This window comes from Phyllostomus discolor, chromosome 3 (assembly GCF_004126475.2).
Source record: "Phyllostomus discolor isolate MPI-MPIP mPhyDis1 chromosome 3, mPhyDis1.pri.v3, whole genome shotgun sequence".
NCBI classification, from domain to species: domain Eukaryota; kingdom Metazoa; phylum Chordata; class Mammalia; order Chiroptera; family Phyllostomidae; genus Phyllostomus; species Phyllostomus discolor.
Window position 1 is genome coordinate 152587873 of NC_040905.2, and position 15184 is coordinate 152603056.

Here is a 15184-nt window from a genome sequence, read left to right on the forward strand (position 1 = left end):
CAAAAGTCGACATTATTGGTAATAATTCTCTTTTCATTTAATTTAGGAAAAATTCTTACCTACACAAAAGTAGAGAGAAATGAATTTCCTATGTCCATCACCCAGCTTCAGCAGTTACCAGCAAATGACTATTGCTGTATTATGCCCTGATCAAGTTTTTCTGTGACACCCCAGCAGATTATTGCAAAGCCAGTTCCAGATACGTGATTTGAATGACAGATATTTTAAGTTGTATCTGTGATGGACTCTTAAAATAGAGTCAGTACCATTATCTGTTCCCCAGTTCTGTGTTATTAAACATCTTAGCAGCTGCTGCTTAATGTAGAAACCAATACTCAAAAGGAGTTGGATTTTTTTTTACTCATGTATTAGGGAATGTTATATATGTGTCCTTAAGAGAATTTTTTAAAAATATATTCTATTGATTATGCTGTTACAGCTGTCACATTTTTCTCCTCTTTATTCTTCTCTACCCCCTCCCACCAGCATTCTCCCCCTTATTTCATGTCCATGGGGAGATCTGTTAATAAGATTTACATGGAGGCTCTCATTTTCTTAATAACAGGGCACAAAATCATGTTAAGACTTTTTTTTACATTTTCTAAAATACCAATAATGACATATATAAGATTTTACTGTGATTCACATTTTTTCTGAGAAATACAATGAATCATAATGCTCCAAACAGTTGTGTCATTTTGTTGCTGATAACAGTAATAAATGGAATAATCAGAATAATGATCTACTTCCTGTGCCCACAAATATATATATAGCAACCCTGCTTCTTAAAGTATGTGCGTCAGCTGCCCTAAGGATTACAAATAAAATACATTAAGTATTAGAAATTTCATGTTGTATATTGTGAACTTTAGAGGACATCTTCACAAGTATTATTGGAAGCTCTAACAGTCCCCCCTCCCCCCATTGGAATCCTTACAAAGGTTCAAAGACTCTAAATGGAGGCTCTGATCAAGACAGTAATCAACCTCAACACAACGGAGACAGCAATGAAGACAGCAAAGATGAGGCCAGCAGCAAGAAAAAGTGAGGACGTGTTTCAGTGGGTCGTAATGTGTGCGTTTGATTTTTAAATCATGTTGTTGTCTCAAGGTTCAAAATATAAGGGGATTATATTTTGATCATTCAGTTCCTGAATTCAGGAAAAAGATGCAGATCAAAAAGGCAAAAATGAAAGAAAATTATTTACAACTAATCTGCCTGTGTTCAAGGTTAGAGAGCTGGCCTGAATCCAGTTTTTAAAAATTAACTATTCTTCCTTGGACTAATTTCACTCATGTCCATACTTTCTTGAATTGTGACAGGATAATAAAAATTAGATCTAGAATCTCAGGCTATTTTGTAGTATGATACCCGTTGTAGATATGGAGCCATGGTTATCCAAGTCTTGGTTTGTTCCACTATATATTAATATATTAAGCCTTGGAATGAAGTATCCCTTGTAATTCTGAAATTCAGGGAAGTCCTGCATGGTGTGTATCATCCCTTCATTTAGATTTGTAATATGCTGGTGTCAGAGGTATTGACATTTTCAAGTTCTTTAAAGAGAATTAATGTTAACCCTGCCTAGTGTGGCTCAGTGGGTTGAGTACCATCCTATGAACTGAAAAGTCCCTGGTTTGATTCCCAGTCAGAACACAAGCCTGGGCTCTGTGGGCCAGGTCCCTGGTGAGGGCCATGAGAGAGGCAACCAATTGATGTTTCTCTCCTTTCCCCTCTCTCTAAAAAGTAAAGTCTTTTAAAGAGAATTCATTTTAAAGCTGGAAATGATGGAAAGGGCCTGGGCCATGATATTGCCCTGAGTTACTGTGCTTGATCTGCATATATTTGGGGAAGTCGGTAGAACACAGTAAAATAAATTTCCAACGAAAAATAATGACTAAATATTTGGGTGATTTAAAAAACATATAATGCACATATTAATACTTTTTTTTTCTCTGGAGGAAAAATGTCCCCTAATCCCAGTTGTCACACCTTTTCCCCCCCCACTTTTCTGTAGGCCATCCAGTGAAGAGAGGGAGACCGAAATATCTCTGAAGGATTCTACGCTAGATAACTAAGTTGACATACCTGGAATATAAAGAACATTTGCGAAGTTTGTAATGGTTTTCATTTGAGATATTTAGACTGTTGAAAGTTTTAAATTTTTATAATAGGTTTTGATGTTTAAAACTTGTTTTGGGGGGAAAATCCCTTTATCTTTGTTTAAAAGTAATTAAATATTGGTTAAGTGTACTTTGTGCAGTATTAACAACTACATTATACAGTAAATGTGAGGGAAGGTTCATTTAGGAAATGCTGAACTGCTTTTCCAGACATTGGTTGTAGCATATTTTCAATTAGTGTGTGTATGTTAATGTGTAATTGATAGTAAAGTTACATTTTTAAAACTGCTACTTGTATAAAACCTTTACTCTTTCCCCAAATATTGTGGGTTTTGTGCAGTTTTTACAAATCTTGGATTTACCAGACTGTCTTTTCACTGTTTGTGGTTTTTGTAGAAGTTATACATTTTTATGAAAGATAAAATGTTACTTCTATAAAATTATTCCCTTCTATCTAAAATTAACCTCAGTCTACATTGTGCTACATTATCCTGCTGCTTTGTAACAATGTGTGTGGTCTGTATGCCATTTTGTATGACAACTAGATACCCAACTGACATTGAACTGACAATTCTACAAGATACAAAACTCATGTTAACTTCAGAAACTAATTTAATTCTGTGGCTGGGAATTCAGCAGCCACAGGACTTTCTTGTGGAGAGCAGAACTGGTGTACATAGGAATGAATCTGGCCCTACGGGTCCAGCCAATCTAAGGTCCTTTACAGGCACTAGTAGCTGAAATTGAAAACTAAGTGATAAAAGTTTATTTTTGGGACATTTCCGAATTTTTTAAAAAAGTCACACTCATTTAAGAAAGTTAGCAAGTAGTATTTTTTTAATTGGAAAGCAACCCATGATGTTTATGAAGTAAATAAAAGTAAAGACTATATAAAGAAACTAGCCTATTTAAAAACATGGCTATATCAGAAGGGAATTTTTATTTCTGCATTGTACATGTGACAGGATTGCAAAAAGTACAAACATTAGCTTTCTCTGAGGCAGCAGGCAAAGTAAAGGAATGGTTTGAATAGTCTGTTATATTCACATATTTGGAATAAATCTGAGTGACCCCATGTTAACACAAAAGAGTTAAGGCTAACTGTAACAGATAGTATTTCTAAGATCATATAATTAGGTCAGTTGGTGGTTTTTGGTAGCTAAGACTGTTTGTTTTGAAACTATGAATACGGGAAAAAGACTTTTAATACTCAAGTGTTTGCATGTGGCATAGATTGTATGTTTTGACCTCTGATAATTTTGTTTTCATCAATAGATGGAAAGTTGAATTATTTCAATAATTGGAATTTTAATTTTGAGAGGTCTTACAATGGAACCTAGGACTCAGTGTTTTGAGGGAACTCTTCCTATTATATCTGTTTGGTCCTTAGGACAACTAAAATTTGGACATATTCTTGTTAAGCCATAAGTGTCAACATGTAAACTTGTTTTGATTAAAGAATTTTTTTTAATCAAACTGTACTAGTAAATTACTTCTTTGCTATTTATAAAAATGTGTTGGAATTCTGGCTTGGCTTCCAAGGGAGTAATTTCTGAGTTAACCTCACCATAGAGATTGTGTTGTTTGGAGAGACTAGGAAACTAATAAGCTCAAAATGATAAAAATAAAGGAAATGTTAATTTTAGTCCATCCTCCCTTTCCTTCTGTGACCCAACAGGCCTACACAGCTTACCAAGAATCACAAAATCTTCTGATTATGTGGCATTAAAACACAAGTTGCCTCCTCTATCTGAACCCTCATTTCAAGATATTTTTCTTCATCAATAATTCACAAAACCTCAGAACTATCTTGAAAATCGTAATCATCAAGAATGTTCAGAAGCATTGGTTGAATTTAAGTGTGTATTTGGTCAAAACAGAACTGGACAAGTCATTCAAGAGATAATTTAAACGAGAGAGCTAAGACCACTGCCTCAGCCCTCAAACCCACATTTTTAAAAATATGTGTACACACCACCTATTTCATTGCTGCTTTTTAAACCACTGTATAATGTTTTACATTGGATAATATTTTAAAAGAGTAAGTTATGCATGATTCAGCAGAATCAATTGTTGGTTTTCTCAGCCGCTTGGGAGAAATTTCAGAAGTACCATCCAAATCAGGGAATCTAAATCAGACTTTCTATGTATAAACAGCTTGAATGGAGTACCTTAAGCCTTATAATTGCTATTATGTTGTGTGGTTTCAAATAGTAGGACAACAGATTGATCGTAGTATACCCATACACTTACCTGGTTGAAGGTGCTGGGTCGAGATGATGTGGCTTATACAAGAGTAATGGCTTTTACAGGGCTCTGAAGGTTTCACTAGCAACTTACTTTGTTACACTGGCCCACGATTATACCTTAAGAAAAGAACCTGCTAAATAGGCAGAAATGTATTCAAATTTGTGCTGTCTAATTCCCCAGCTTTAGAGATTGGTAAAGACATTGTGATGCGATTGGGAGAACAAATTATCCTTAAAAGGTAATGAAGCCTGAAAAAGATGTTTCAGGAAATACGCACTGCTTTTCTAGACTGTGAATGACTATATATTAAAGTCTAATTCATTTCTAAATACAGAGGATATTAATTCGAGTTCATCCTGCTTTCATATTTGCTTTTTTAGATAAAATATGTAACTTCAGTCAGTCATGTTTAATGTTGAAATTTGCAGCTATAAAATCCCTGATACAAGATGTCTTTTATGCCTGTTTGGAAGCTGGGAGTTTCTTTTGGTGACACCTGTGTATCTGATATACAATGCACTGGCAAATTCTGGAAGTGATCTGGTTAGGTTAGCTTTTTAGATTTTACCAGGAAATGATAATAGATACCTGAGCCTTGTAATCCTGGTGAAAAGATTTACCTTAAGAACCGGCCGGACAATATTCTAAATAAATGATAAAACAAGAATTCAGTATTAACTGACCATCTTCATTCACTAAAATAAACTGACTGGCACCACACATGGATTAATGCTTCCTCTATAATTCACTTCCCAGAATTTTTGTTTTGAGAATATGAAGTGACAAAAAAGAAGAAAAGTAAAAAAAGACGCTTGTATACAAAGTAAAAGCTGTAAGGAATGCAGTTTAAAAATCAACTCATTTTTACCTGAGGAACTTGGAGGAATTGGGTAAATCTGGTTTCCAACAGAATTTTAAATCATCATTGGAAACATGAAAGTACAAATTTAGGGAATAACGTAAACCAGCCATGTTGGGACAACTTATTTATGTTGATTTCTCTAGCATATTGACTGAATCAGTGAATGAGAACAGTGCTAGATATACTAGAAAGAAGTTCTTAATTGAACATGTCACATTTAAGTCCATAAAACATTTAATGTCAACATTTTAAACATATAGACTTATAGGCTTCATCAGTTTTTGATTTATATGGTAAATGTTCTTACCCATCCAGGGAGTGTGGAATTCAGTTGACTTTATAAATGTAACCTAGAAGAAAATGAAATTTTAAAGGACAGTTTAATTTCCCACCAAAAAAAAAAAAGATTTCCAAAAACATTTCAGAGTAGATATCGTAGCTATAATTTTCCCTGATGGCCTAAACCTCGGAATTGATCACACTTGCCCTTTGGCCCAGAATGAGAGAAGAGAATTATAGTAAGGGGGCCAAAAAAAATGAGGTGTTGAGCCAGAAAAACTCTTCTTTTTGCACAGAGAATACTGGGTATTACTGCCCAGGAATAAGTGAGTCAGAGCTAATAATCCATAGAATCTTGAATTACCATGTCCCAGTAGTCATATTACATGAGATTATTTAGTTAATAAAAATACTAAATTGACATACATTTTAAACTCAGTATTCGTGATTCACAAAAAGTTGTCAAGAAATGAAGCTTCAGCCCTGGCTGGTGCGGCTCAGTGGATTGAGTGCCAGCCTGCAAACCAAAGGGTCTCCAGTTCGATTCCCAGTGAGGGCACATGCCTGGGTTGTGGGCCAGGTCCCCAGTGGGGGGCACCTGAGACAGGATCACACTGATGTTTCTCTCCCTCTCTTTCCCTTCCCCTCTCTCTAAAAATAAATACATAAAATCTTTTTTAAAAAGGAAGCTTCAATTCAAATGCTACTTCTGTAAAGCTATGCGTATATACTCAAGATCTCATATTTATTATTCATGTAGTGTCTCATTTTCAAAGTACCCCACCACTTGATGTATCATTAATTGAACCCAATAACTAGGCAAGCCACAGATTAGGAGAAAATCAATACATATATCTCACAAAAGGTTTGTATTCAGAATACATAAAGCCTTCCTACAACTCAGATAAACAGATTTGAAAATGGGCAAAACGCACTGAGAACTATACTTTGTAATAAATACTAAAATATATTTCTAAGCATTTAAACACAATCAAGTTACTTTGTAAGAAAATTTGTAATTTGAACTTTGTCGGGGGAATGAAGGTAACTTTAGCTGCTTGTTTCAGATTGGTCCTGTTCCTACAAGAGCACATATTCTGTTATTAATTAAAGGTTCCAGGATCAACATAAGGATAAGCGAGGAATTCCCCCAGTTTGTTGCCTTCTGAATCATAGTGGAGCATTCGGAAGCAAACATCACAAAAGAAACAAGGGTCATCTGGTGCAAAACTGTCATTGTTCGTCACCCATCTGTGGTCAAAAACAAAACAAAACAAAACATCATTACAATTAACTTTCTCAGCTGTGAGTTATGAAGTGTAATGATATATAAATATAACTCCCACTATTGCCTTCTCATCCTATCTAATTATAACCTTTCATAGGATTTTCTGTACATACACAGATAGATTTATCCCTGTCAGTCCTGTACAAGGCAACAGCGCAACTACCACATATACTGCAGAATGCTGTTTCTCTGAGAGACTACTTAAGGTCCACAGAGAAGAATACAAATCCATAATGGAAAAAGCATACACTTACCATGACATACCTATCCAAGGAACTCATGAACACAACCCTTTTCTTTCAAGAGGCCATCTTGAAAAACAATAAATTAGATGCTACAGATCTGATAACTTTTGCTTAATTTATCTTTCTAACTGGTAAATGAGTGCTAGTTGGAAAATTCCAGTTGTTTTACTTAGAATTCAGGATAAAATGTTAAAAGAATGCATACAAATGGGAAATATAGGCAACATTTTTCAACTGAAATTTTGGTTTTTGATAGATGTTATTAGTTACCACTGAACATGTTATTTTTCAGTTTACCTGAATTCTGCACCTCATGGAATGTTACCTACCCCTGAATTTTCTACTTTGATCTAATAACTGATTTATGTTTTCCTATTTATCATTTGGAAAAACACATTGTGGTACGGAATTCAAAACAAGTTGATGATACTAAATTCTCCTTTTCCTCTGCATGGTTTGTTGACTGATCCCCAGTTAAAGAAATACTCAAAGCATGCACAATCACACAACAGAAATTTTATGAAACCCTATTTTGACTTCTACATGTGAGATGCTGTGTTACTTTTTCATTGAGGAGAAACTAGACAAAACTGACTTTGTAAACTGCAGAGAGGAGGCAGAAAGAACATGGTTCCCTGATGACACTGAGCATTGTATCAACCAATTCAGTCTGACCTTCCCCTGGACTTCTGCTACACATAATTAATTTCCTTCTTGTTTAAAAATGTGGTTGTAACGTAAAGTGATCTGCAGCACTTCCCTAATTAAAAAATCCTTTATATTATTTATACTTCAAAGTATAAGTCCTCAGATATAAAACAGACAACTGAAATACCAAAAATCAAAAATACCTGACTGCTGAAAACCAATACCTCTTTAAATATATATAATATATATATATTTAAATATCACTTACCTAGCTGTGTACATTTTACAGACAAAACATTTTCTGGTCCATAGCCAATGCTTCTTGATAAGAAGGGGATAAAGTTTCCTATCCAAGCAGTCATCACAATGCACAAGCCTTTTGTTCATGAGAAAATAAATGAAAATATTAAAGTGCAAATTTTAGTGATATGTAAAGAATCCAAGATATCTGTGCCTCAACACTAACAACATATGTAGATATAATTTTTTTTTCTCATAAAAGTTTTACATATAAAATGACTTTACACCAAGTTGACCAAATTGTGTTCCACAAAACACGTTCTCCCACAGAGCATTTTGGATTGAACAATGCCTTCTACGAAACTTCCCAAACACCCCTTTCATAGCAATGTGCACTGTAACCCTCTGGGAGGAAGATGCTATGTGCATCATTTCTTGAATGTACTCCATCAGAGAATCCTTGCTTTACTCAACCTTTTTTATAGAACACAGTTTGAGCAACTAATTGATCTTATTTAAGTATTTTACCTAGCTATTCTACTGAGATTGACTGGTCATGTGCTACAACACAGCTCTTGATTACTGTCCTCTATTAAAATCCAAATCTAACTCCTGGCATAATGTAAATTGGTACGACTTTAGTTTTAGGTATCAGAATTAAGAAACTGTGAGTGAAAATTAATCTCCACTATGCTACTTATCAGCTGAGTGGGTCTGGATAAGTCCCTTAACTGTGCTGGACTTCAGACTCTTCACCTGAAATATGAAGGGACTGCTCAGGGTATGCTAGTAATCTCTGGTCTCAGACAATTCTAAAATTCGATTCTTACTATTATTTTTTTCAGCAAGAAAGGGCAGCAATATCACCATCAAAAATTGACCAATGAACTTTCAATAGTTTACTAATTAATAAACTATGGCACTGAATTAAATCAGCCTGTAAGATAAAAATGACTTTTAGTCTATGTTCCAAGTTGCCATGAATTTAAGGAATGACACTGTATGTAGCAATATGCCTACACCACAAGAAATGTAAGGAGAGTAAAAGTAGGCAGAATAGTTTATATAAAATTGAAAGAACACATTATTCAAGATATAAGTATATAATTTTGAAAGTCATAGATTTATGAGGTTTATGTATTCTCTCGGCTTTTGCTGCAAAAATTCTTCAAGGGGCAATTGTTATACTCTTAACTGTTTATTTTTAAAATAGCTCCTCAGCATCTCTCAGAACTACTATAACTTTGGTTAAATAGATACTTAATGTTTAACTTATGACTAATTAATACTACCAACCACCTAAGGTACATAAAACACTATGTTCTTTTTACTGAACAACACTTTCTTTTCTAGGTCCTAATTCTCTCATGTTTGCATCTGCTGGGCTTTCAGTGTTCCCATCACCAATTCAGTTCCCACAGAATGGTAAAAATACTCTCCATCAGTATGCACCGACAGGAGGTCTAGTAGCTCTGGACACCATTCCCAAGTCCTCCATCCTGCTGCAGTCCTGGATTACGTGGTTCTCCTGCTGCTAGACAGCCATCGTTCTGGAATTTCCCTTTCCAGTCATTCTGAGGGTTCCATTTATATCTTAGTTATTCTGTTTTGCATTCCGTGTTTTTTCTTTTTGAAGATCCAATCATTGTGTGAGGTACTACCTCAGGTAGCTTCCTGAGGATCAGTGCATGGGAGATGAAGTTTTTGAGACTATTGACTGAGATCCGAAAGAAATGGAAGCAAGGACGTTCTGAAACGTCAGTTCCTATTATTGGTGTAATAAATATATGGGTATAACATTGCTCCACAAGAAAAACTTAAAATGGTCTCTCAGAAGGAATCTAAATGGGGATAGAGGAGGGCTCATTCCTTGTCCTTCATAAATTGATTATTTCCTAAATAAGGAAATGAAAAGCTTTATTCATGAGAGAAGATACCATCTATATAAAATTATGACTAATCTTAAAACCTCATTTTAAACTATTTTAGTCCTTCCCACTTTAAATCTTTATGAAATCATTAAGACTTATTTGTCAACTATCAGAATTATTTGTCAACTATTAGAAATATTCTTCTCTACCCCACTTCCCTTTTATCTCCTTCAAATTTTGGCAAAAGACATGAATCTGAGAAATACAGCTACAAATTTGTAGCGTGCCTACATGGTATACAAAGTGGATGACTACTACCTGAAGAAAAGCTGTCTAATATACAAATGGTGATACTTTAAAAAATATTTATAGATTTTTAACCCTCTAATAAACAGTAAAACATTTCTTATATGTATTTTCCAAAATACAAACAGTATACAAAGTTGATCACTGGGTGGAAAGCACTTTTGCTGTTTCCAAGCCAAGCTGCACTGACCATTACTTTTACTCCTTGTATTCAAAACAAAACAAAACAAAAACCTGTGCTTTTATATTGTGAAATAAAACAGAACAAATGTTCTGAGTACTGCCACTTACCTTATGTCAGTAATGACAATCACATGTTCACAGTCTCCCTGGTGACAGTATAAATAAGGAAAACCCAGTTTAATATGTAAGTCATTGAAGGTGAAGTCTTCCATTTTTGCAGTCTGAAACTTTCCATAACCTCTGTCATGGGACTCGGACCATTCAATGATAGTTCTGAGGAGGGAGAAAGACAAGGATGTATCATTACTCCATAAAAAATTAAAAAAGGACAGAAAATGGGCTGTGACTACAGTATTTCACAAAACCTGCCTCCTCCAATGAACCAGACAGCTCCCATCTCGAGATGAAAACCATAGTGGTTGATGTGTATTGGAATTAGGAATTCTGAATTTTTGTTTATCCGTTAGAGCAGCAGTTCTCAAAGTGTGGTTCCTAAGACCCCACAGAGGTTTGTGAGGTCAAAATTATCTTTACAATAATCCTAAAATGTTACTGCTATCCTTCCAGCTCTTATTCCCTCATAAATGACCATTTTTCTGGAGGTTACATCACATGGGTTATCACTTGAGACTGAATGGAAAATGTATAACAATATCACTTTTCTCGCTATTTTGTTCTGAAAATTTTATTTTTTACAAAAATGTTACTATTGTTAATGTTTAACAGGATTATTTAAATTAGTCAATATTTAAAATATTTGAGTCTGAACTGTTAATATGATAAACATTGATAGTTATAACCCACATAAAAGCTCTTTGGCATCCTCAATTATTTCCAGTATAAAGAAATACCGAGCCCAACAAAACTGAGAACTGCTACATTAGAATATAAGTGAAAATGCCTATAATGAAAGAGAATTTATATAAATAATCAAACACACACACACACACACACACACACACACTCTCTCTCTCTCCAGTTGCTAGGACATTGATAATAAAAGCTCAGTCTAACTGCCATGGTGATTAGATATAGATGTTTCATGCTCTGTACTGAAGAAACCATGTAAGTCACCTAGGGCAAACAATCGTGTGCACTAACCAAGCAGAAAAAGAGCAAAAGATTAACTTCCTGCTATCACCTAATACAAAGAACAGACATTAATAAAGTGTTTAAGTGGGATTTAGTTCTTTTTTTCAGATGTATCTAAGGCTCAAATAAGACTCACTACAATTTCTAAAATTCTTAAAAAAATTTTTTTTGTGGACAGCTGGCAAAGATCCTGAAATGGTTGATGTAAATTTTTGGTAGGAAAATTTTTTTAGAATAAAAATTTTGATTAACTTATTAATACTTAGACCAACTTTGAAAATATTTTAAAACCCAAGAAATAACTTTTTACTCCAAATCAAACAAAACAACCCAACACAATTATTCCTTGGCAAAGATCCTTCACAGACCAGTAAGAGGATTTGTGGAGATAATACCATTTTGAAAACTACAAATCAGAAAGACTTGGAGAAGAGTTTTGGAAACTGTACCTGCTCAAATCTCTGCACTCAGGGTACCTTTTATCATTGTAAAATGTTCCTTCAAAATAAAAGAAGGCTGATTTGTATAGGTCCTATAAGACAACAAGATGTTATTGAGAGAAAGCAATTATAAAATATTCTAAGTATTGATTAAAAATTTGTATGCCAAAAAATCACACAAATGTTTAACAATGACTTTATAAAACTTCATAGAACAAGCTCAACTCATTCATTAATTTGTTTACCATTTAATGGCAACTCTTATGTAAAAAATATGTTAGTTACCAGGTGTCAAGGTGTAAAATTTTATCCATTGTTATTTTACTCATTAGGTTTGATTTAAATCTGTAGTCTCCTAAGATTCACGAAAGAAACCCAAATAGAAATGAAATATATTATTTTATTATATACATACACAGCAATGAGATATTTTATTTTTTAAAGATTTTTATTTATTTCTAGACAGAGGGGAAGGGAGGGATCGAGGGAGAGAAAGTGTGTTTTGCCGCTTGCATGCCCCCTACTGGGGACCTGGCTCACAACCCAGGCATGTGCCCTGACTGGGAATGGAACCAGTGACACTTTGGTTCTCAGACCAGCACTCAATCCACTGAGCTGCACCAGCCAGGGCATTATTTCAGATACTGGACTAAAAACTAAACAGTCATATCTTTGGTGTTTCCTCTGTGTTAACAACACTAATCATGGAACTATGTTTATCTGTCATTTTTAAAAATTTTCAAGGCAGAATGTGATTTTCTAGTCTTATTCAAGCAATCTGGCCCAGAGTACCATAGTAGCCACACAACTGGTCTGAATCCTTAGGTTTCTTACCTCTCAGTCTATCAGACTTTCCATCAGAGGGATGGCTTTTAATCCTGACCACATAACAGAGTCACAAAAACATCAAAGACCAAGTCTCACCTCAGATGCATTAAATGAGACTCTCTAAGGATGTGGCTCAGGCACCAGTGTCGTTCCAAGCTCCCCAAGAGATTAAAACATGCACCCAATGCTGAGAACCACTCTGTTAGACTTGTCTTTCACCATATGCTTAAAATTAAGCCCCTGGAAGAGGGTTAAAAAGACCTGTTTTCCTTTCCTGAACCTACACTTCCTCCTTGGACCTGTTTCCTTACCTGTAAAATCAGAACACCTGGCATGCTGTGATACAGGGCTGTGATGAGAACCAAAAGCAGTATGAACTATAAAAGATATATAAGCTTCAGATATTAAAATAATTTTACCTTAAAATAATCTAATTTCTCTGCTACTTCGATAAAGCTTCTGTTTTTTTCTTAGTTGTCTTTGTTCCCCCATTTATAGATCATCTGGCATTGGTGTTAGACACCCTTCTAAGGCTGGTTTTGCTGTTTTTCCTTGGTCACCTCACTAAATCTCCCTGACCCACTTTTTCTCATATTTCTGTAGAACATGAGTAAAGCCATTACCTTCTTCCCAGATGAATGCAGAGATAAAAGGATATAATGTACCATAATGCCATGTCTAGCTGCTGTTAAAACTCAAAATCTGTCACTGAATATACTTCTGAACCTTCAAAGAGGTCTGCTTGGGCCCAACATAAAGGTTCTGAAAGAAAAAGTGTATCTATAGAACTTCATTTTAAGTAATTAGGCAACTTAATGCTTTGACATAACTAAATTAGAAGGGGAACTTTAAAATAACAAAAACCTTTTCCATATAAATCCTATCACCCATTAAAAACTTTTCCTCGTCTCAGTATACAAATGGTTAAGAAGATATGAATAATCTCAATACAAGTAATTTTCATTTTAATGGTAACCAGTGATACTAACTAGTTTCCCTATTCTGTCAGCTAGTTTAGCTGACAATGTTCCCACAGGGGGTGAGAGCAGAGCATCGACCAACCAACATGGGAAAACTAGTGTAAGAAGCTATTTCTGTTATTAATCTAATATAACCCGAGTCTATGGGTAGTATTTCCATTTTATAAACAAAGTAACTATCAATAACTAACATGATCATCTGAACACAGTCATCAGTTATATATAATTTTAGGCATCAGCTGGCCATTTATACTCCACTACCACTGAGATAGGCTATGTTGGAACTACAGAGACATTCCTAGGATCTGCTGTGAGGAAAGTGGTAATGGGACAGAGTGCTGGAGAAGCTTGGGTAAGGAAATTTTTACAACTCGAATTTATGTTACCATTTTCCTATACCAAGGCTTTATTTATAAGAAGTCTACAAAGTACTTTCTTAAGTGCGCCTCTAAGCAAAAGTCTTAAGAGATTATTAACAACAACAAAAAACTTGTCACAGTCATGTAAAAAAGATCAATAGAATCAGACATTAAAACATGCCGAACTGCCCTGACTGATATGGCTCAGTTGGTTGGGCATCATTCCACAAAGTGAAATGCCACTGGTTTATTACTGGGTCAGGGCCTGTGTCTGGGTTACAGGTTCAGTCCCCGGTCAGGGTGCATGTGGGAAGCAACCAACCAATGTTTCTCTCTCATACTGATGTTTCTCTCCCTCTCTTTCTCCCTCCCTTCTCCTCTCTCTAAATATAAATAAATAAATCTTTTTTTTTTTAAATAAGGAACCATTGAAAAAAAACTTAAGCCAAGCCCTGGCTGGTGTGGCTCAGAACCAAAAGGGTTGCTGCTGGTTTAATTTCCAGTCAGGGTACATGCCTGGGTTGTGGGCCAGATCCCCAGATGGGGGTGTGTGAGAGGCAACCAATCGAAGTATCTCTCACACATTGATGTTTCTCTCCCTCTCTTTCTCCCTCCTTTCTCCTCTCTCTGAAAGGAAATAAATAAATCTTAAAAACAAACTTAAGCTAAGAACAGTAGTACTATTTTATATGCATATATTTTTAAATGATTCCATTCTTGAACTACTATACTCCAAAACAAATGTTAGCAAACCATATTTTAGACATAAGTTGTTAAAAGATATTTGGACTCATAGAGAGCAGGCAGGCAGCTATGGAGGGCTGGGTTGGGGGTGGAAGGACAAAGCAAAAAAGAAAAATGATTCATGGACAACAGTTCAGCAACTGCCAGGGGGATGGAAGTATAAGGGGGATAAACAGTAATGGAAAAAATACAACTGAAATAAATTTAAAATAGCCCTGGCAAGTGTGGTTCAGTGGGTTGCCTGCAAACTGAAAGATCTCTGGTTTGATTCCATCAGGGCACATGCCTGGGTTGTGGGCCAGGTGCCCAGTAGGGGGTGTACAAGAGGCAACCGATTCATGTATCTCTCACACATGGATGGCTGTTTCCCTCTTTCTTCCTTCTCCTCTCTCTAAAAATAAATAAATATATATATTTTTTGCTTTTTTAAGAAATGAGACTTAAAT

At 35.2% G+C, this 15184-nt stretch overlaps 2 protein-coding genes across 4 annotated transcripts in view; one reads left to right on the forward strand and one right to left on the reverse strand.

Moving 5' to 3' along the window:
• PSIP1 (PC4 and SFRS1 interacting protein 1) overlaps positions 1-3729 on the forward strand; it is a 39881-nt gene extending 36152 nt beyond the window's left edge. Inside the window, exons 15-16 of one of the 2 annotated variants that reach the window (XM_028525343.2) lie at positions 942-1044; positions 2018-3729. In XM_028525343.2, coding sequence (XP_028381144.1) covers positions 942-1044; positions 2018-2078 — 164 coding nt within the window. In that variant the 3' untranslated portion in view covers positions 2079-3729. The remainder of the gene's footprint in view (positions 1-941; positions 1045-2017) is intronic. The other variant, XM_028525333.2, reaches the window with a different exon arrangement.
• Positions 360-15184, reverse strand: part of SNAPC3 (small nuclear RNA activating complex polypeptide 3) — a 45306-nt gene continuing 30481 nt past the window's right edge. Inside the window, exons 6-9 of one of the 2 annotated variants that reach the window (XM_028525395.2) lie at positions 11837-11919; positions 10404-10568; positions 7964-8071; positions 360-6765 (exon numbers count right to left, since the gene is read on the reverse strand). In XM_028525395.2, coding sequence (XP_028381196.1) covers positions 6618-6765; positions 7964-8071; positions 10404-10568; positions 11837-11919 — 504 coding nt within the window. In that variant the 3' untranslated portion in view covers positions 360-6617. The remainder of the gene's footprint in view (positions 6766-7963; positions 8072-10403; positions 10569-11836; positions 11920-15184) is intronic. The other variant, XM_036021572.1, reaches the window with a different exon arrangement.